The following is a 19,659-nucleotide window of genomic DNA, read 5'->3' on the forward strand; positions in this document are numbered from 1 at the left end:
CAGAGTTCTCGGGGCTGAAGGGCCTCCCCGGCGGGGAGCCTTGGGCCCCTGACTCGCCTCGTGCCAGCCGCCCAGAGGCTGGAGCCAGGGCCGCGGTGTGCGCAGCCTAGTTGCCCAAACAAAGTAGAACGTGTCCAAAGAGGGAAAAGTGGCCAGGACAGTGGCCCAGAGCCCACGGCTGGGAACATGGCCCAGGCTGGGTCTGTCATAAGTCACCAAACGTCACAATGGAGCTCACACTGGGCAAATGGGCCCGGACACTGGATCCCGTGGAGGGCCGTGTGCGGACGTGGCCCTTCCCAGCAGCAACCGCCCAGCGTGAAGGAGCAGGGGGAGTCCTGCCACCTGGGGAGCAGCTCAGAGCAATGCTGTAACCCTCCTGTACCTGCAGGGACTCCCCCTGCCGTCGAAGGGTTAGAATTCGGGTCCTGGGGGAAGTTCGAGAAACCGAAGCACAATGCCTAGCAGCACGGGTCTCTTGGTTCTCCGTGGGACGACTCCGCTTGCAACGGTACAAGGGGACCCAGCGCGACTCACAGATACAAACCGCAAGTCAATACTGTCAGGACATCCTACTGCCCAGAAAAGCCACCTTTGGCTATAAATTCTCCAGGAGGTGTCATCCCCGCCCCAGGAGCAGAAGCTCTGGGGAAGCGTGTCCGTCTTCCCCCGGGGACAGGACGAGACAGATGGAGGCCTCGGAGTTCCAGCAGACACGTCCTTCAGAGCCCCCGTCCTGCTCCACGGCGCCGAGGGGCAGGAGTGAGCACGCCCGTGCCACAGCCCAGCCACGCACACGACCGTCGGGATGGCCGTGAGGCCGCCCACACACCTGGCGGGCTATGGTTGGGGGGCTGGCTGGGCTGGGGGGCTGGGGGCTGGGGGCAGGCAGGCTGAGGACCTGGCCTCGGGGCTGCCATACTTGGCCAGGCCCCTCACACTCACACCCTCGGGGTCTGCAGCGCCCACACAAGGAGAAACAAACCGGCTCACCCCTGGCCTCCGTCTCCGGCCCGGTGGCCCAAATGTGAATGCTCCACAGGTCTCAGCTGGGGCGCAGCCCACTGTGGCCGAGCCGGACACGGCCGTCCTAAGGACTCTGGGCACCCAGCTCCTTGTGCTCCTTCCCCGCCCTCGCTCCAGTGAGGCAAAAGGTCTCTGCAGCTCCCTGACCCTGTCCTTTTCGTCTGTTTTGAAATGTTGCTAGTGGTTTATTTAAGAGAAACAGGAAGGAGAATGCTCCCCGAATGCCAGGGAAATGTTTTCCATCAGCTTCTCAGCAAATCTTCTCCTTAAAAGGCGACGTGTTCTCAGCCTCCTGGTGCACCACCGGGAGTGGCCAATGCCATGCAGGGCCACAGTGTCCTGGGGACAGGGAGGGGCCGCATGCAGCCTGGGCGGCTGGAGCAAGGGCGTGAATGTCTCTTCCTCTCTCCGTTACACACACACCTGCAATGAGTACATCAGGGGTCCCTCTGGCTGGGCGGGACTTGTCACTGGGGACAAGAGTGGACACATGCCTCTCAGGGCCCTGTGGCCCCTTGGACAAGACAGCAAGGCTCCGACCTTCCCCAGAGCATGCAGAGGGAGCCTGGGCCCTGAGAGGGCTCAGGAAGCCCAGGGGCTCTGCCATGCCCTCAGATGCTCCACCAGGAGGCTGGGCGGGCCATTTCACTGCCTGCCCCCTGCCCTTCTCCTGACCCTGGTCTCTGCTACTGAGTCGCATGCCGCCCTGCCAGAAAGCCTGAAGTGGCCTGGAAAGATGATCTGTGCCCACAGCGCTGGGCACGAGGGACCAGCCCACGGGACGCACCTGCAGCCTGCGCCGGGTCTGCCCTGCTCACCCCCTGCTGCGTCCAGGCCCCATCTGACCCCCGCCTCCCCACCTGTGCTCTAGGCGCACCCCTGCCTGTGCCTCCCCTCGACTCGCACCTGGCTAGGACCACCCCTGAGCTCGCCACACATGCTAGGCCTCGACTTCTGGGTCGAGAGGACTCTACTATCACACGTGTGGGGATGCGGCACATGGGGGCCCGGGCTGAAGGCGGCTGCCTGACCTCCTCTTCGTCCTGCTGTCCAGGAGCCGCGTCAGCAAGGGACGTGAGGACCACGCAGCAGAACCAGCCTATGGGCAGCTGGTGCCGGAGCAGCAGCGGGAACCGGCACAGGGCAAGATGCCACTGAGGCCACACAGAGGCCCACTTGGGGACTCTGCCTCAGAAAGGGTGTGGCACCCTTGTGCTGGCAAGTCCATTTCCAGGGGAGACTAGGAGCCGTGGAAGGACGTGGGCTGCGACGTCTGTGATCAGAAGGCCTCCGCCTCCCCACCCTTCTCCCCTGCTGCTGTCCATACCTGTTCTGCAAGAAATGGGGCAAAAAGGCAGGTGCACACCAGACCGGCCAAGCTGGACTTCTCCAAGCTGCTTCCCCCAAGCTCCCCTGTCCCCATCATCCAGGGAGGGCCTGGGAGCCCTGGACCTCTGTGCAATCTGGAACGAGCCCCTCTGCCAGGCCAGCCAGTGCAGATTTCCGCACAGCCTGGTCACGGGGCCTTCTTTCCTTCAGTCCCACAGGCAGGCAGCGATGATGGGCACTGATGCAAAGGTCCAGGCCAGGGCCCCTGTGTGGGAGCGGTCCTGCAAACCCTGCCACACGGGGCCCTCCCACCCAAGTTCTGTCCTGGCCGCGGCAAGCCACTTGGCCCTTCTGAGTGCCGGAAGTGGCCCTGGCCCGGCCCCGTTCCTCTGCCCTCGGCAGCAACAGGCCATGTGATGCCTGTCCCTATGACCACATGGGGGGAGACCACAAGATCCCATGCCCCCCACCCCACTGGCACTGAGCTCTGGAGCAGGCTCTGTCCAGCCATGGCCCAGACGGCTGTCTGGGGGCCGCACGGCCGGGCTCCTCCTCTCTGGCTCTCCCCCTATACTGCTCACTGGGACCCCCAGGGTGGCAGCGAAGGGACCGGATGATGGACACATGGCTGTGGCCTGCCACAGGGCCTGCTGGCACCCTGGGGGGCGGGGAGAACATGGCCATAGGCACACATAGAGACCTCCCAACGGAACCCTGCGCGCCGCTCCTGGTCTAACGGGTGGGCTCCAAGGCCAGACCAGCCATCTGGGAGGGGCCCAGGCTCCACGGAGAACATCCTTCTACTGTGTTCTCACCTCACCCTCCCCTGCTCCCGACACCTTTACCACCTCCGCAGCAGTCCCCACGGCCCACACGTGCTTGGCCTGACACATACCACCGGTCCCACCGGGAAGGCCCCTCGGGCTGTGAGCTAGCACCGCCACAGAACCACCGTGTGAGCAAGGGGAGACAAGGGCGCAGGAGTGACGCCGCCCGACAGCCACAGCAGGGTCCCCCCCAGGGATGCAGACACACCAGGAGAGAAGCACCTGCCAGGAGGGCCGGGAACACTCGAGGGCCCCGTGCTGACGCTCCCCGAGAGCCGGCCCCCACAGGCAGATGTGGGGTGCCCCGGACCCACCCTCCAGGAGCAATCAGTCACTGCCAGGTCTGGAACATGCGATGCCTCCTCAAGGTCTCGGCCACGGTGGGGCAAGGGGCTGGTGGTCCCCAGGCACAGAGCAGGGCCAACTGCGCCCAGTGAGGGGCGGGCCACACTGAACCAGGAGAACCCCCCTCTGCCCCGCCGCTGCCTTTCCTCAGAGTCCTGCTCGGCCTTCTGTCTCAGTCTGGCCCCTGCGGTGCCCCCGGGACGCCGGCACCCCAGGACAGCCGGGTTCTGGCTGTAAAGGAGGCAGGGCAGACGTGGGAGGTCAAGGGAAGCACGGAGACACCACATGGGAGGAGGTGGGCAGTGAGACGCGCGGCCGGTCTGGAGGCGGCTTCCCTGGACGGAGACCAGAGACCCGGGGGTGGGGGAGCAGGATGACGAGGGGCGCGCGGACGCAGGGACGGTGGGCCCATGGTGCGCCAAGGCCCCAGAGACAGTGCTCCGCGGCAACAGAGCCCGTGCTGGCGGCAGCCTGGGAAAGGAGGGGCCCCTGGGGCGGGCGTCTGAGGACTGAGCACGAGCAGGGTCCCCACGGTCCTGGGCGCAGCCCGCCGCTCCCCACATCAGGCTAACACGGGAGGGAGCGCCTAGGCCCGGGCCCGACCGGCGCGGCGTCTGGGGTGGCAGGAGCTCCCCCGGGTCCTGTGCACAGGCCCATCTGCTCCCACGGGGCCGCCGGGCCCGAAGTCCAGGCTCTGCAGGGACGTCAGACGGCCCTGTCACCCAGACGGTCAGGGCACACCCGGGGCCCCCACCAGGACCAGACATCACCCTCAGCCCCGGGCCGAGTGAAAACACCAGGGCTTGGCACCACTCCCGACCCCCAGGTTTCCGACGCAGTGGGCCTGAAAACCACTTCGGCCACGTGGAGGTGCCCGCCTGCGTCACGTCCTTGCCACTCCCAGTGCCCTGGTGTCCCTCTACTCCCTCCTGCCGCACAGCCTCGGAAACCAAAAGCTGGGAAGACACCCCCCATGGGACCCCCATCAAATCCCCACAGGCCACGGCCAGCGGGTGCTGTGGAGAGGGACATGCAGGTCCTTTCTCGTCTTGGGTGAACTGCCTGGCGGTCAGCACCCCCAAACAACCAAGCTTTCATAAGCCCTTGTGTCCCTACACAACGAGACCCAACGAGACCCGTGGAGACGGAGGACGGCAAGGCAGACTGAGAAAGGTACACGGACACCGTGGACACAACGTGCACACATCGGGTGCTGCGCGCCCCGTCTGACCCCCGGCCAGGGCCGCAGCGTGGCCACCAGCCTCAGACTTGCACTTCTCCGTTGGCGAAGGACGTGTTCTTCCTCTGGCCCCAGGCTGAAGCGTCACCGCCCCGAGAAGTCCTCACGGCACCCTGGTGAGAGTGGCCTGGGCCTCTCGTCCCCTGCAGCGACACGCCGACGCCTGGCCGGGTCAGTCTTGCCTCTGTCCTCTGCAGAGCCCGCTTTAGCATTCGCGCTCTCCACCGTGCACACGCGCGCAGGACACGCACCCACAGCAGCACCCAGGGTTCCAACGCTCACAAGCCAACGTTACGGAAGGACAGCTCAGGGCTAACAGGTGGGGTCTCTGGCTTCTACTCGGAAGTCACTGTGAGTCCTCCCATGTGGCACGCAGGTGACCGGCTGTGGGGACGGATCCCGTGGAACAGAAGAGTGAAAACCAGAGGTGCCCAGTCCGTCGGAGGCTCTAGAAGGCCTCGGTCACCCCATGCCGACCACCAGCAGGCCTTGGCTCCCCCACTCAGAGAGTCACCCCAAGGCCTGCTCAGCTTGTTACAATTAAAGACAGAACTGGAAAAGCAAGAGACATTCACTTTCCACTTTAAAAATGATGACCCGCTGTTCTCAGGCCAACCTAAGAGGTTCGTACCGCAGGAAGCTGGGTCTGAGTCTACACCGTGACCCATTCCGGCACGGGCTCCTGTCAGCACGGGTGTCCGGCGGCCCCTCCGAGCCCCCCGGCAGGCAGAGCACCGCCCCCTTCGAGGGCCAGGCCGGCCTGCTGCTGCCCGCCCCCCCACACCCTCCACCAGCAGGCCACGCTCGCTCTGCCAGCGTCCGAAGCAGCTTCCACCCAGGCGCAGAACCAGCACTGGAGAGAGTGTCTCCAGACCCCTCCACAGGTCAGAAAAAGCAATTTAAAAAGCTGTCAGAAACGGCCCCTAGAGCGGACAGCTGTGTCCCACGGTCAGGTCTCTGGACAAGGCTACTCAGGGACAGTTTCCGGTCATCCCACCTGGGGCCAACCGGACAGACAGCACGCTGGTCTGGCAGGCCTGGGAGAGGGAAGGCAGGACTGCCGTGGCCACAGACATGGTTAACCACAAGGAGGGGGGCGGCTCACCGGCGGGCCCCGCGTCCCCCCCCAGAGCCTGCAGGGCCGCGCCCCCTCCGGGAGCACGAGCTCTGCCACGACCAACAGGACACGCGCAACGGGACGAGGCGGCACTCAGGGAAAACCTGGCTCCAAACAAAGTTCCCATCCAAATCCCAGGGCTCCCCCCCCCCGCCCCGCGGCTACACGCCGCCAGCAATTACAGCCACTGTTCCCCAGGCTGAGTCCGGGCCGGGACTAGGGACACCCGACCGCCCCTGCTGCCCCGGCCCCGTTCACCTGAGCACTTTGCCAACAGCCTGAAGCACCATTTTGCAGCTGAGTCCGGCTTTGGGGGGCTGGCTGAGCAGAGCGCGGTCTGTGGGGAGACCGCTGGGATCTCCAAGCATGCTGGGGCAGCGCAGGGACCGGCAGGGAAAGTGGGAGCCAGGGCGGTGGACAGCCGTCCCTCCTTCGGCTCCTCCCTCCCCCCTCCCCTCCAGGACACCAGCCAATGAGGACACGGCGGCGGGGGGGGGGCAGCAGCTGCTCCTTCTACAGGCGAGGGCTGGCCAAGTCCCTTAAATGAGGGAGTGTCTCAATGGCCTTTTCAAAGTGGCGCCTTGCGGGCACCATGTGGGATGAAGGCCACTGCCCAGGAGATGGCTCGGAAGGACCCATCGGCGAGGCCCGGGGTGGCACCACATGGCCCTTCTGACAGGGCAGGCAGCAGCTCTGCCCCAGGAGCTCCTGCGGCCGACACACCCCTCACCTGACCCCAGCCGAGCTGAGACAAGAAAGCGGCGGGGCCGGGACGCCGGGCTGCAGACAGACAGGCTGGCCGCACGCCTGCAGAGCACAGGCCCGGGCCCGCGGCCCACCGACACTCACAGGCCCTGGAAAGACAAGGCTGGCCGGCTCCCGGGGCGTCCCGAGAAGCAGTGAGTGGGCACTGGGCAGAGGCTACTTCTGGAGGGCAGGTCTCCACAGAATGCCCAGAGCGCCTTCCCGGGGGGCTGCCAGAAGCCCAGTGCCCAAGGCCTCCTCTGCAGCCGTTCTCGACCCGGGAGACCGCAGAGCACAGGGGGACCGGCGTCTGGGAGAGGACGGCGCTCTGCTCAGCCCTGGCTTCAGTTCTGACCACAGACAGTGACGGCGCGGCCCACGGGTTCCTCTGCGAAGCCGCACCCAGCACAGAGCACGGCCGGAGTCCGCCAGGCCCCTGCGCCCGTACGCCCAGCTTGGCTCTGCCCTCCCCCCACCCCGAAAGGCCACATCCCACAAAGGGCCCTGCTGACTTTCTCATCTGTTCAAGTTCAACCCAACTCTGCAGGGGCCCCCAAAGCCACGGAAAGGACAGATCAACGTGTCACAGCAAAAGGCAGCCTCTGCCCAGCACAGCCGAGGACACCAGCAGCAGAGCCCCGGTCACCGGGGAGCCAGGACAAGAGAGGGTCCTTCTGTCCCCACAGGACACTGTCCCCAGGGCCAGCCTGGGAGTCTGCCTGACCTCAGGCACCCCCTCACTCGCTGCCGGCCCAGAGCAGACCCACTCACGGGATGGCCACACCTGCCCTGGCCAGGTGAGACGGAGCCCCGGCGGGGAGGACTAGCCTGCGGGGCCGCGGCGGAGCAGCAGCAGGTCGCCGGGGCTCACCGTCTTCCACGGCCGGCCCTGCGATCCGAACCAGCCATTTCCCCAGGGAGCCCCGGCCCCTCGTACTGCAGAAGATGAGAAGCTGACAGCCGGCTGCCGGGCGGTCCCCTCCCTGGTCCCCGGACAGCAGGGAGACGCGTGTGTGTTCACCTGCCGCAGCCTCACGGTGTGCACACGCTCATCCCGACGCCCCCGACGGACCCATTACCCGCGGGTCACTCCCGCCGCCTCCCCCTGGCCTGTCTAGGGCCTCCCCTGTCCAACAGAGACAGCTCTGAGGAGACACAGGGTCTGAATCGCTGAGCCAACACCAGTCACGGCAGAGGGAGCGCCGCACGGCACAGGCAGCAAGGCAAGCGGGCCCGGCACCCTGACGAGTGGTGCAGGAAAGCGCAAGCTTCACTTAGAAGCACGTGGGAAGGGCTTTGTGGCTGAGTCCAACGAAACAGAAGACAAGACGGACCGTCGAAACGCCCGGAAGGACACGGGCGCAAACGAGGCCGTCTCAGCAGTCCAGTAACTTAAGATGGGAAGAGAGGGCGGAGAACTCGCAGGCGGAACCAGAAACGAGCCCCTGAAACGCAGGCTCCATCGGAAGGGACACAAAGCCAACGTGGCAGGGAACACGAGAGAGAAAGAAGGAGGTTCTTGGATCAAAAAGGAACGAGGAGACATTCGGGTGCGTGGCGGCAGGGCGGCGGGTCCCGGGAGGACCCCTCCATCACCAGCAGCTACAAACCGGGTGAATCACAAAGCAGTGGGCGTCAGATGCTGCACAGCACGCTGGTGGCTCGGGACGGCGCCCGAGAGCAGGCGACCCGAGGGTCAGCAGCGAGCCACCGTGTGCCGGAGGCTGGGGTGCGGGAAGGCGGAGCCCATGCAGGCCCCGTGGCCTTGGACAGAGGCCAGGGTCCGAGCTGGGGCTGCTGGGACGTGCAGGGCCGCGTACCGGACAGCTGGGCTCCTGGCCGGAGAAGGGCCTCCAGAAAGGAGGATGGAGCCAGTTAAGCCTCTGACCAACCACTCAGACGAGGGCACACAGGGCCCCTCCACAGGGCCTGGCAAAGAGCAGCTACGGGCAACGGCAGGGACTGCCGCCCCCAGAGCAGACACGGAGGGCATCAGAGGCGGAGCTCTGGTCACACTTGCCGCCACACATCCGACACGCGCGCACACGCACGCACGCACACAGGTACACAAAGAAGCAAAGAACGTTGCCATGACCGGGAGAAATGAGAGCCTGAGCTACAGAACGGACGCAGGAACAGCGCGGCCCGCGGCAAGGCCTTCAGGCCACGCGACGATCCAGGGACGTGCGGGCAGTGACCACCAAGAGCGGGTGGAAATGACACACACAAACTCGCGTGCAAACCTAAGTTACCCAAATGGACAAAAGAACAAATAGGAAAGCTGAGTTTATAATTAAAAACCTTTCTACAAGGAAATGCTAGAAGCAGGCGGCTTTGGAAGTGAATTCTACCAAACACACAGAGGAGTGATACTGGGGGCGCCTGGGGGCTCCGTCCGCTGAGCGTCTGACTCTTGGTTTCGGCTCGGTCATGATCTCAGGGTCGTGGGATCGAGTCCCGTGTCGGGCTCTGCACTCAGTGGGGAGCCTGCTTGAGCATCTCCTCTCCCTCTGCCTCTCCCCACCCACCACCTGGACAAAGAAAGGGAGAAACCCATTCTTACACTCTCTCAGGAGACAGATGGGGAAACAGCGCCCAGCTGATCAGAGCGGCTGAGGAAGAACATCACAAGGTAAGATAAATGTCAGAATGTCCCGCATGAACACGGGTAAAACTCCCTAAGAAAATACTAGCAGGTGCCTAGAGGGCTCAGTGCCCGAGCCCGAGCACTCAGCCTCTGCCTTCGGCTCAGGTCATGGTCCCAGGGTCCTGGGATCGAGCCCCGCATCGGGCTCCCTGCTCAGCAGGAGCCTGCTTCCCCCCCACCCCACCTGCCTCTCTGCCTACTTGCGATCTGTCAAATAAATAAATGAAAACTTAAAAAAAAGAAAATACTGGCAGAACAAATGCAGTGACGTATAAAGGAGGAGCATCATAACCAGGAAAGCTTCGTGTCTGGAGCCTGAACTCAGCCGGCACTTGAGGACCTGGGAATATAACCCACCACATCTCCAGAGCAAAGGAGGAAGAGATGATTAGACGGTACGTGGCAAAACATCCGCTTACACTCCCAGCAGAAAGGACTAGAAGGGAACCTTCTCAACAGGAAAAGGGCAACCAACAGCAGCGACGACAACGTCGCAAGTTAAGGGGCGCCTGGTGGCTCCGTGGGTTACGCGTCCGACTCTTGATCTCAGCTCAGGTTCTTGATCTCGGGGTCGTGCGCGCAAGCCCCAAGGGGCAAAGCCCGGCACACGTCACCACGGAAGCTACCAGACTAGCAGACAAACACGAGAAACTGCGGGTCGGCGGAGAAGCGCAGGTGATCCACCCCCGACAAGACTGGCTGACATCAGACACACCCAGCCCCGAGCGCGGGTGAGAAGGCAGGGCAGCGGCGTGCTGCCACCCTGTGGCCGAGAGCAGGACCCGGCACAGCCACCCGAGAGCACCGCTGGCAGCTGGCCCTAGAGCGGAACCGGCCATCCGCTCCGGACCGGCGGGCCCGAGCCTGAGCACTCAGCCAACGGCAACGAAGTGTGCTCCCGAGGGCGCCCCGGGACGCTCACGGCGGCGCCACCACGGCAGCCCGATGCCACGAACAAGCGTGGAGTCCACCGCCGGAGGAGCCAACGGATTCTGGGCTGTTCATCCTCCAGACACCGGATGTATCCAGCGAGACGCACCCCGCGCTCGACCTGACACCAGGTGAGGGAAGTACCAGCAAGAAGACGGCAGGACCACACGGCTCCATTCACACGAAGTTCTAGAAAAGGTGCAGCTGACCTTCGCCGAAATCAATCCCCTCTCAGGAGCAGGGGCGGCAGGGACACCGGGAGGACAGAATGTTCCGGGCTGGGGGTTTAAGCACAGGGTGCTCACATCTGTCAAGACTCAGCCTACGGCACACTTGACATCTGTCTGGAAATTATCCGCCAATTTGAAAAGACGAAGTTTTTGAAGAAGGGAAGAGAAGGCATTTTAGCGAAAGCCACAGGCGACCTGAAGACAACGACACGGCACAGGGAACGGGCGCACAAGAAGGCACAGCTGCCCACGGGGGACTCACCGTCCACCAGTGCACTTGGGACACGGACAACTCCTTGCACAAGACAGCTAGCTGCTGGGGAGGCTGTATCTTCATCAGACTCCGAACAACGCTTTCCATCAGGAGCCACTGTTACAGACGGAAAGCGTGTGGCCAACCCTTCCTACCTGCCAGGGGGCTGGTGTCTGGACTCGGGGCCTCTGGGAGGTGAGGAGGGGCAGTGAGGCCATGGGGTGGGCCCCACGATGGGATGGGTGACCTTGAAGGAGAGAAAGGGATCTCTGCCCCCAGGCCCCCAACACCTAAAGCACCAGGACCCCATGAGACTAAGGGTGCTCCCTACGCCACCCATCCATGATGTCCCGTGCTGGCGGCCTGAGCGAGGTCAGCCAAGTTTGCTCAAAGAGAAAAGGAGAGAAAAGGTGAGCCGAAGACCCCAGACCCACCCAAAGTGTCTTTCAGGTGGAAGTTCTCAGCTGGGGGCGATACTGTCCTGGAGAACACTGGGTACTATCTGGAGACACGGGCCGAGGCCAGGCAGCCCCCCGCCCTCCCCGACCATCGCCCGGCCGCACCTGCTGACCGTGTGCAGGTGAACAGGCCTGCTGTGGTGCGCACAAGGAGCTCGGGCCCGTGGAGGCTTCCCAAGCGCCCCCAGACTAGCAGCAGCATCTGGAAGCTGCCTGAAATGCCGGCTCTCAGGCCCCCCCAGTCCCCCCAGCCTGCGCACTCTGCACTGAGGCCGGCACGTGGGTGAACAAACTCTGCAGGCGGTTGCCACAGCCAACGACGCTAAGGACGTGCACGGAGCCGACGACACCACAGCAGCATTCCGAGTCAGGTGTACGGGGAAGGGGACGGGAAGACGCTCTGGCCTAACTTAACACTTCTCCCGTGAAGACAGTGGGACTGGGGACTATACGAAGCTACCTGCAGAAAAACATCAACCCTTAAAAATCACAATTTATTTTTTCTTCCTAATTTTTATTTAAATTCTCGTTCGCAGGCATACAGCGCAGTGCCGGGTCCCGGCGCGGAATTCGGGGATTCCGCACCGACAACAGCCGGTGCTCGGCGCAGCCGGTGCCCTCCTGGACGCCCACCGCGGCCAGCCCGGCCCCGCCGCCTCCACCCGCCTCACGGAGAGTCTCCCACGCTCGGCCTCCTCCCGTCTCTCTCCCGTGCCCTAAGCTCGGCTGTTCCGTTCCCCGCGCTCCACACGAGTGAGCTCACACGCCCGCGGTCTCTCCCGCGGACGTCCTTCCACGTCGCACACCCTCTGGCTCCATCGAGCCCCGGTCCGGGCGCCGTGCTCGGCTCGGAGTCCGCGCGTCCCTCTCCCTCCGCTCCTGCCCCCGCTCAGGGCCGTGCGCCTCCCGTCTCAGACCGATCAACGCATCGATCAATCAACAAGTAAAATCTTTATTTAAAAAGCCTCTCGGGCTCCCCGCACGTCCCCGCGAACGGCGAGCGGCCGTTCTTTCTGACGGCGAGGGATGCCCCGGACATACGGACACACCCCGTCTGTTCCCACTCGTCCACGGAGACGGACGTGGACCGTCCCCCTCGTCCGGCTGCTGTCGACAGCGCTGCTGGGAGCGCTGGGGCGCGCGAGCCCCTCACGGCTTCTCTCTGTATCCTTCGGGGGAGTCCCCAGCCCGCGACCGCTGGGGCGGGGGCAGCAGCTCCCTGTCCCCTCCCGAAGGACCCTCCCCGCCGTGTCCCCGCGCGGCTGCCCCAGCTCGCGTCCCGCCCGCAGGGACGAGGCTCCCCTTCGTCCGCGTCCTCCCCGACACCTGGCGTTTCCCGACTCGCTCCGGCCGTTCTGACAGGCGCCACGGGGCGTCTCGTCGCAGTTTCGATGCGTTTTCCGGCGCTGAGTGAGGTCGAGCGTCTTTTCCGTCTCTGTTGGGCCGTCGGGGGTCTTCTTGGGAAAGGGTTCGTGTCTCCTGCCCATTTCTTAACTGCATTGTCTGCTGTTTGAGGGCTGAGTTCGGGGAGTTCTTTACAGGTTGTGGACACGGACCCTTTACCAGGCGCGTCACTTGCAGACACCGTCTCCCGCTCGGTAGACCCCTGTGGTCCTGGCCACTCTCCTCTGCTGCGCAGCAGCTCTGCATCCTGACGTCCCAGTAGTTCATTTTTGCTTCTGTTTCCCTGGCCTCCGGGGACTCGTCCAGCAAGAAGCGGCTCGCGACCAAGAGGTCACGGAGGGAGGGTGCTGGGTGGTCCCGCTAGGATTGTGACGGTTTCCTGTCCGCGTTTACGTCTTTCATCCCGTTTTGTATTTCTAAACAATCTTCTTTTTTATTATGGCAAAAATACACATAAATGTATCATCTTCACCAGATCAGATGCATTAAGCACGTTGTGAAGCCATCCTTAACAAGGGTCTCCAGAACTTTCCATCTTCCCAAACAGAAACTTTGTCCTCATGAAATACCACCCCCCAGCCCTTCCCCAGCCCCCACCATCCACTCTCTGTCCCTGTGAGACACCGACCCCCATCCCTCCCCTGGCCCCTGGCACCACCGTCCACTCTCTGTCCCTGCGAATCCAGAGACCCCAGGGACCCCATCTGGGTGGGATCCTGCAGTCTTTGTCCCTCTGCGTCTGGCCTATTTCACTCCGCATCACGTCCCCCAGGTCCATCCAGCTGTGGCAGGTGTCAGCGTGTCCCTCCGTGGGACCGAGGGACAGTATGGTGTGTGGATGGACCACGTGTACCCGCGCGTCCGTCGACGGGTGTGGGGCTTGCTCCCGTGGGTCAGCAGCTGTGAACGCGGGCGTGCAAGCGTCCACACGCGTCCCTGCTTTCGGTTCTCTGGGCGCATAACTAGAAGAGGAACTGCCCGAGCGCACGGTCATTCCATTCTCAATTTCCGGAGGAGCCGCCACGACGTCTTCCACAGCAGCTGCCCGGCTTCCGTGCCCGCCGACCGTGCGGGGTGCGGGGTCCAGCCTGCACACCCTCCCGCCCGCGGGGCTCCCGCTCCCTGTGCTCCTCTTGTGGGTACGGTTGGTGTGGAATGGGCACGGGGGTGGGTATGGCTGAGAACGAGCTCTACGGCGTGGAGATGCAGACGAAGGGGAGAGGTCCTGACACGCCCGGAAGAACTCCTGGGTTCTCCACACACACACCTTTTCTACCTCGGTCCACTGAGAAGGCCAAGGAAACACGGCCAGCTCGGAAGTGGAGAGCACGCCTGACGTGCAGGCTGCGGCCTCCACACATCGCGGCCCCCGCGGCAGCCAGGCGGGCTCTGGAATTTGGGTTCCAGGGGTGCACCCTGCTCTCTGGGGAAAGGACGGCAACGCTGTGTGAGGCCGGGAAGGTCATCATCACCGTGACTCAGAACTAGCCTGAAGACATTCCCTGGCCAAGGGCGGGGCAATTTACGACCTAGGGAAGGACACCGACCCCATGGCTTGAAACACAGCGGTGTGTGAGTCCCGATGCAACGCTACTTCCCACACAAACACTTCATGTTCACCCCTGGACGCCAAGGCGGCGCAGAAGCAAATCCGCATCGGTGTTCTGAAGGCCGGCCAATGAAAGGACAGAGGCAGCACGTGTCCTGCTCCTCCAGGGGCCTGGTTAGTTGGAAAGGGGCAGGTTTTCCTTCCGCGACTACTCCGTCGACCACCGGGGCCGGGAGGCTGCCGCGTGGCCTTTGTAACGCCTGACAAAGGAGCGATTCTGGGCAGTGGTCGAGAGTCCCCAAGCAGGTCACAGGCTGCCCGAGAGCACAAGCCTCCCGCTGGAGGGACGCTGCCCCCAGTGAGGAGTCTTGCTCCCCGGATTAGAAATCCGTCCAGCTAGTGTCTCGGGACAGCCGACGACTGACAGGACACACGGGGAAACGTGCTGCACCTTGTCGCCGGCATGGCGGGAACAGCACAGAAGCCGCCGGCTCTCCTTGGGGGGGGCCGCAGCGGGAGAAGAGAAGGGCAGGGCTTGCGGGCTGAGGGACTCGCTGAGTCAAGTCTGCAACCGAGGCAACAGTGCTGCGCCAACGCCACGCTCTGACAACGCAGCTGCCCGCAGTGTCATCACCCAAGGGCTGGCCGAATGGGACACCGGCTTCTCTGGGCTGTTTTTTCGCACTTTCTTGTGAGTTTATGATCATTTCAAAATACAAAGCTACAAAAGAGAATCATAAAGCCCGTCAGCGAGGGGCACCTGGGTGGCTCAGTGGATTGAGCCTCTGCCTTCAGCTCGGGTCATGGTCCCAGGGTCCTGGGATCGAGCCCCGCATTGGGCTCTCTGCTCTGTGGGAAGCCTGCTTCCTCCTCTCTCTCTGCCTGCCTCTCGCCAACTTCTGATCTCTGTCTGTCAAATAAATAAACAAAATAAATCTTTAAAAAAGAGAAAAAAAAAGCCCGTCAGCGAACTACAACACGTGGACTTCCTTGAATCCAAACAGCGGAAGGAACTAGAGAGACACGGATGCCGGCCGGCTGTGTGATGTCGTGGCAAGGCCTGCTGCTTCGACCTGCGAGCCGCGCTCTGCTCAGGGAGAAGCGGCCCTATCCTGTCAGGGCACCAGAGTCGGCTTCCGCGTGGCTCCGGTGATGGGCGGGGGAGGGGACAGGCAGATTAGGGACCACACTGGTGTGAACGCGGAAAGAGAGCCCAGCGCCCCTGGGTCCACTGAAACCTCGCTCTTAACCACACAGTCCGTGCCTGGACGCGAATTCTGCCTGCAGCCCAGACCCAGGCCCACCTCGGACACGTGGGCTTGCGGCGTCCTTGGCAGCGCCCTTCCTCAGGGCACGGGGCTGCCCTGGAGTGGCTAATGCGGCAAAGGCATGACGACACGTACGGTGCCACACACGGTGTCGCAGAGCCCGTGTGAGTGTGACCTGTGCGCAGCAGAGTCAGGCCCCCAGGACACCCCGGCTACCCAACGGAGGCAGGGCTCAGCCAGGTCCGGAGGCACACTCTCGTCCCCAGTGACGGAAAGCATGTCCTCCTCCGTGCATCTCCACAGACGGCAAGGGCTCTGGGTCTGCATGCCTTCCCGGGGGACCTGGGACACACAGGCACGCCCCAGGGTGAGGGTGCCCCCAGGCTCCTCCAGGCACCACGGGCTTTCACAACACACGGAAGGAGGGCTTGGCAGGGCACACGTGTACCTTCAGAGCAGTGTCGGGACTTCTCCAGAGCTACCGGGTGGCGGGGAGTGCCCGCTGCTGAGACCGCGTCCCGTCTCCTCACACCCAGGTCCGCCTCTGCTTGGCCTGGGGAAGGACTTCCACTCCTCCAGAGGAGGCACGAGGGAGACAGGCGTCCTCGGGAGCTGTCCCTCTCCCCCGGGTGTGTCGCAGGTCTTCTCCTCGCGTGTGCTCCGCCGCCGGCCCCGCGCTGTGGCAGGGTGGGGCCCCACCGTCCCGCCAGGCCTGGTACTGTGTCAGCGGCTGGCCGGGGGCGTGTGGATGGAAGCTCCGTGGGGCCGCGGGGGCAGGCAGCGTGCACCCACCCGTACACGCGTCACACCGAAGGAGCGAGCAGAAGCAGGGCTTGCCCGACGTTAGGGCTGCCCTTCTCTGCCAACAAACGGGCCACCGCGTTCACACACCGCAGAAAGCGAGCGGGGGGGAAACCAGAGCAATTTCAAACCTCGCTTGGCTTTGCTAAGTGTCAGAGAAGCGTGCACAGAAGAAGTTCAAAACAGAACTTCCAATCGGGGCTTTCACCCTGGTCAAGGTGGAGTAACAGGGGCGGGATTTTACCTCCTGCTGAAAACAAGACATCGAATAACACCTGGGACAGCTTTCAGGACCCAAGACACCAGACAGCAAAGCACAGCGAGCCTGGGGCGGGAGCACAGAGGTCAGTCTGCACCACGGGGAGAAGCGCAGCGGGGCCCTGAACTGACCAGTCTCCGCCAGGAAGCCGGGGAGGCCAGAGCCGCCAGAGGCGGAGGCGCAGGGCACCCTAAGAAGAGAGCTGCGCGGCTGTGCTCTGGGCCTCAGGGGGTCCTTGGCCAAGCACTGGCCGGGATGCGCGTGGGGGGCGAACCACCTGGAAGGGGTAGAGGGACAGTCCTCGAGGCGCATGTGGTGCGGGAAGAACCTGTCTGCCACTAGCCAGAGTGGAGAACCTAGAACCGAGGCGTCCCGTGTGATACTCGAGAAGGTCCGCACGGCCGCGAGAAGAACCAGCTCCACGCGGAACCGCGCCGCAGCCGCGGGAAACCAACAGCACAGACGAGAACCCACGAGGAGCAGCCCCTTCCACAGCCGGTGCACGGAACACGCCCGAGAGCAGCGACGAGCGTCCAAAACCTCGCGGCACCAGCGAAGGCGGAGCTCACGCGCGGCCGCGTCCAGCCGCAACGCCGGCCTTCACGGGAGGAGAGCGCGAGCCAGAGCTAAGCGATCAACTGAAAAGGACCCCAGCGCGGCCGGACGACAGGAGCAGGTCAGCACAGCGGCGTCCCCCACCTGCTCCAGACCCCGCGGGGGACACTGCGCACGTTAGGGAGGCACAGGGAAGACTTGCTTTCAGACCCACATTGACCTCAGCGCTTGCGACGAAAAGCGCTCGGGGTGGGGCAACAGCCCAGCGAAGGCGGCAGGAGCAAGGATGAAGGGACCCGAAGACGCGGCACGCGGGGACTCCCCAGATGGAGCCAGGGGGACCTGAAGCGAGCGGCAGCCCCCACCCCGTGAGCCCGCACCGCCCGGCCGGCTGCTGCTCGTGGGACACCCTCCGGCAGCGTGTCTGACAAGGGACTTGCATCCGGAAGGTGTGATGCCCCCACGACTGGACGAGACCGAATCCCGTAGAAAAGAGGCAAACGGCCCGAGCAGACCCTCCTCACCGCAGAGCAGTCCGCACAAAACAGGCGCTGGTGGCTGCCAGGCCCCGAGGAAAGGCGGCGTGAGACCCCTCGAACCAACGGCCGCGCTCCCTTAGAAGGGCGACCGCGGAGCCCGCGCGCCCGGGCTGGCGAGGGGCGGGCTCCAGGGCTCCCGCTTGCGACCGGCACCGGTACTGGCGGGCACACTGCCGCACGACACGACCGACACACGGAAACACACACGTGTCGTCCAGCCCAGGCGCTGCGCTGAGGAGAAAGCGTGTCTGGGCACCCCTGCACACACACGTTCCGCAGCTTCGTCCGCATCAGCCAACGTGGGGAAGCCGTCCTCACGGCCCCCGGCCGGGGGACAGATGGGCCAGCAGAGGCCTGCCCGGGGCGCGGAGTCCCACCGGAGGACACGTGGGAACGACCTCCGACATACACAGCACGGGGCGACCGCAGAGCCGCGCCGAGGGGATTTCACTACGTGAGTGGCCGGAAAACGTCACTAATCCATACAGAGAGCAGCAGCCGGGGTCACCTGGAAGGGGGTGATGGGGACGTTCACTCCCTGGACTGTGGAGAGGGCTCCGTGCGGTGGGGCACACACGTGTACACGTACAGGACCGGCCCCGGTATGCGTGCACAGGTGTGTGCACTTGGGACTGTGCACGTGCATGGGCTGTGTGTGCGTGCGAGAGTGCATGAGTGGTGCGTGTAGTGTGTACGAACGTTGAGTGTGTGCAGCCGAGTGTGCATGAGTGCGTGTGAGTCGTCCGAGTGTGCGTGCGTGTAGCTGTGTGTGCGTCTATGTTAGTTGTGTGTGCACGTGTAGATGAGTGTGCGTGTGCGTGCGTGCGCCTGCGTCGACCACTCGGCACCGTGTGCACGTGTAGATGAGCGTGTGCGTGTGTGCGCGCGTGCTCCTGCGTCGGACCACTCGGCGACCGTGTGCACGTGTAGATGAGTGTGCTTGTGTGTGTGCGCATCTGTTAGTTGCGTGTGCACGTTTCGATGAGTGTGCGTGTGTGCGCGCCTGCGTCGGACCACTCGGCACCGTGTGCACGTGTAGATGAGAGTGCGTGTGTGTGTGCGTGCGCCTGCATCGGAACCACTCGGCACCGTGTGCACGTGTAGGTGAGTGTGCGTGTGTGCGCACGTGCACCTGCGTCGGAACCACTCGGCACCGTGTGCACGTGTAGGTGAGTGTGCGTGTGTGTGCACCTGCGTCGGACCACTTGGCACTGTGTGCACGTGTAGATGAGTGTGCGTGTGTGTGCACGTGCGCCTGCGTCGGACCACTCGGCACCGTGTGCACGTGTAGATGAGTGTGCGTGTGTGTGTGTGCGTGCGCCTGCGCCGGACCACTCGGCACCGTGTGCACGTGTAGGTGAGTGTGCGTGTGTGCGTGTGCATGCGCCTGCGCCGGACCACTCGGCGACCGTGTGCACGTGTAGGTGAGTAGGCGTGTGTGCGTGTGCGCCTGCGTCGGACCACTCGGCACCGTGTGCACGTGTAGATGAGTGTGCGTGTGTGTGTGTGCGTGCGCCTGCGCCGGACCACTCGGCGACCGTGTGCACGTGTAGGTGAGTAGGCGTGTGTGCGTGTGCGCCTGCGTCGGACCACTCGGCACCGTGTGCACGTGTAGATGAGTGTGCGTGTGTGTGTGTGCGTGCGCCTGCGCCGGACCACTCGGCACCGTGTGCACGTGTAGGTGAGTGTGCGTGTGTGTGTGTGCATGCGCCTGCGCCGGACCACTCGGCACCGTGTGCACGTGTAGGTGAGTGTGCGTGTGTGTGTGTGCATGCGCCTGCGTCGGACCGCTCGGCACCGTGTGCACGTGTAGGTGAGTGTGCGTGTGTGCGCGCGTGCGCCTGCGTCGGACCACTCGGCACCGTGCTCCTTTCTTCTCAAGGCTCATCCCCTCACCTCCACAGCCCGTGCCCCCTGCACTGCCGGGCCACGCCAGCCCCGACCACACCGTGAGAGCAGGAGCTCACGGCCACCTTGGGGCTATTGCCCACCTGCCCTCCCTCGACTCTTTCTCCTGCCCTTTCGGGTTCGCACTCGCCAGCCCCGAGAGACGCCTCCCCGCACCAGCACACTCAGCCCCCACTGCTCTTGCTCTCCACTAGCACACGCAGCCTGGCACCTGGCTTACTGGTCACGCG

The 19,659-nt window shown here is 64.0% G+C and overlaps 1 protein-coding gene across 3 annotated transcripts in view; it reads right to left on the minus strand.

Annotated features, from left to right (window-relative positions):
• Nucleotides 1–19,659, minus strand: part of MOB2 (MOB kinase activator 2) — a 69,095-nt gene that overhangs the window by 9,691 nt on the left and 39,745 nt on the right. The window contains exon 1 of one of the 3 annotated variants that reach the window (XM_044259953.1): nt 6,143–6,290. The exons of the other annotated variants lie outside the window; for them this stretch is intronic. Coding sequence (XP_044115888.1) covers nt 6,143–6,252 — 110 coding nt within the window. The 5' untranslated portion in view covers nt 6,253–6,290. Of the gene's footprint in view, nt 1–6,142; nt 6,291–19,659 lie in introns of those variants that run through there. 3 annotated transcript variants of the gene reach the window in all.

The sequence above is a fragment of the Neovison vison genome, chromosome 7 (assembly GCF_020171115.1).
Source record: "Neovison vison isolate M4711 chromosome 7, ASM_NN_V1, whole genome shotgun sequence".
NCBI classification, from domain to species: Eukaryota; Metazoa; Chordata; class Mammalia; order Carnivora; family Mustelidae; genus Neogale; species Neogale vison.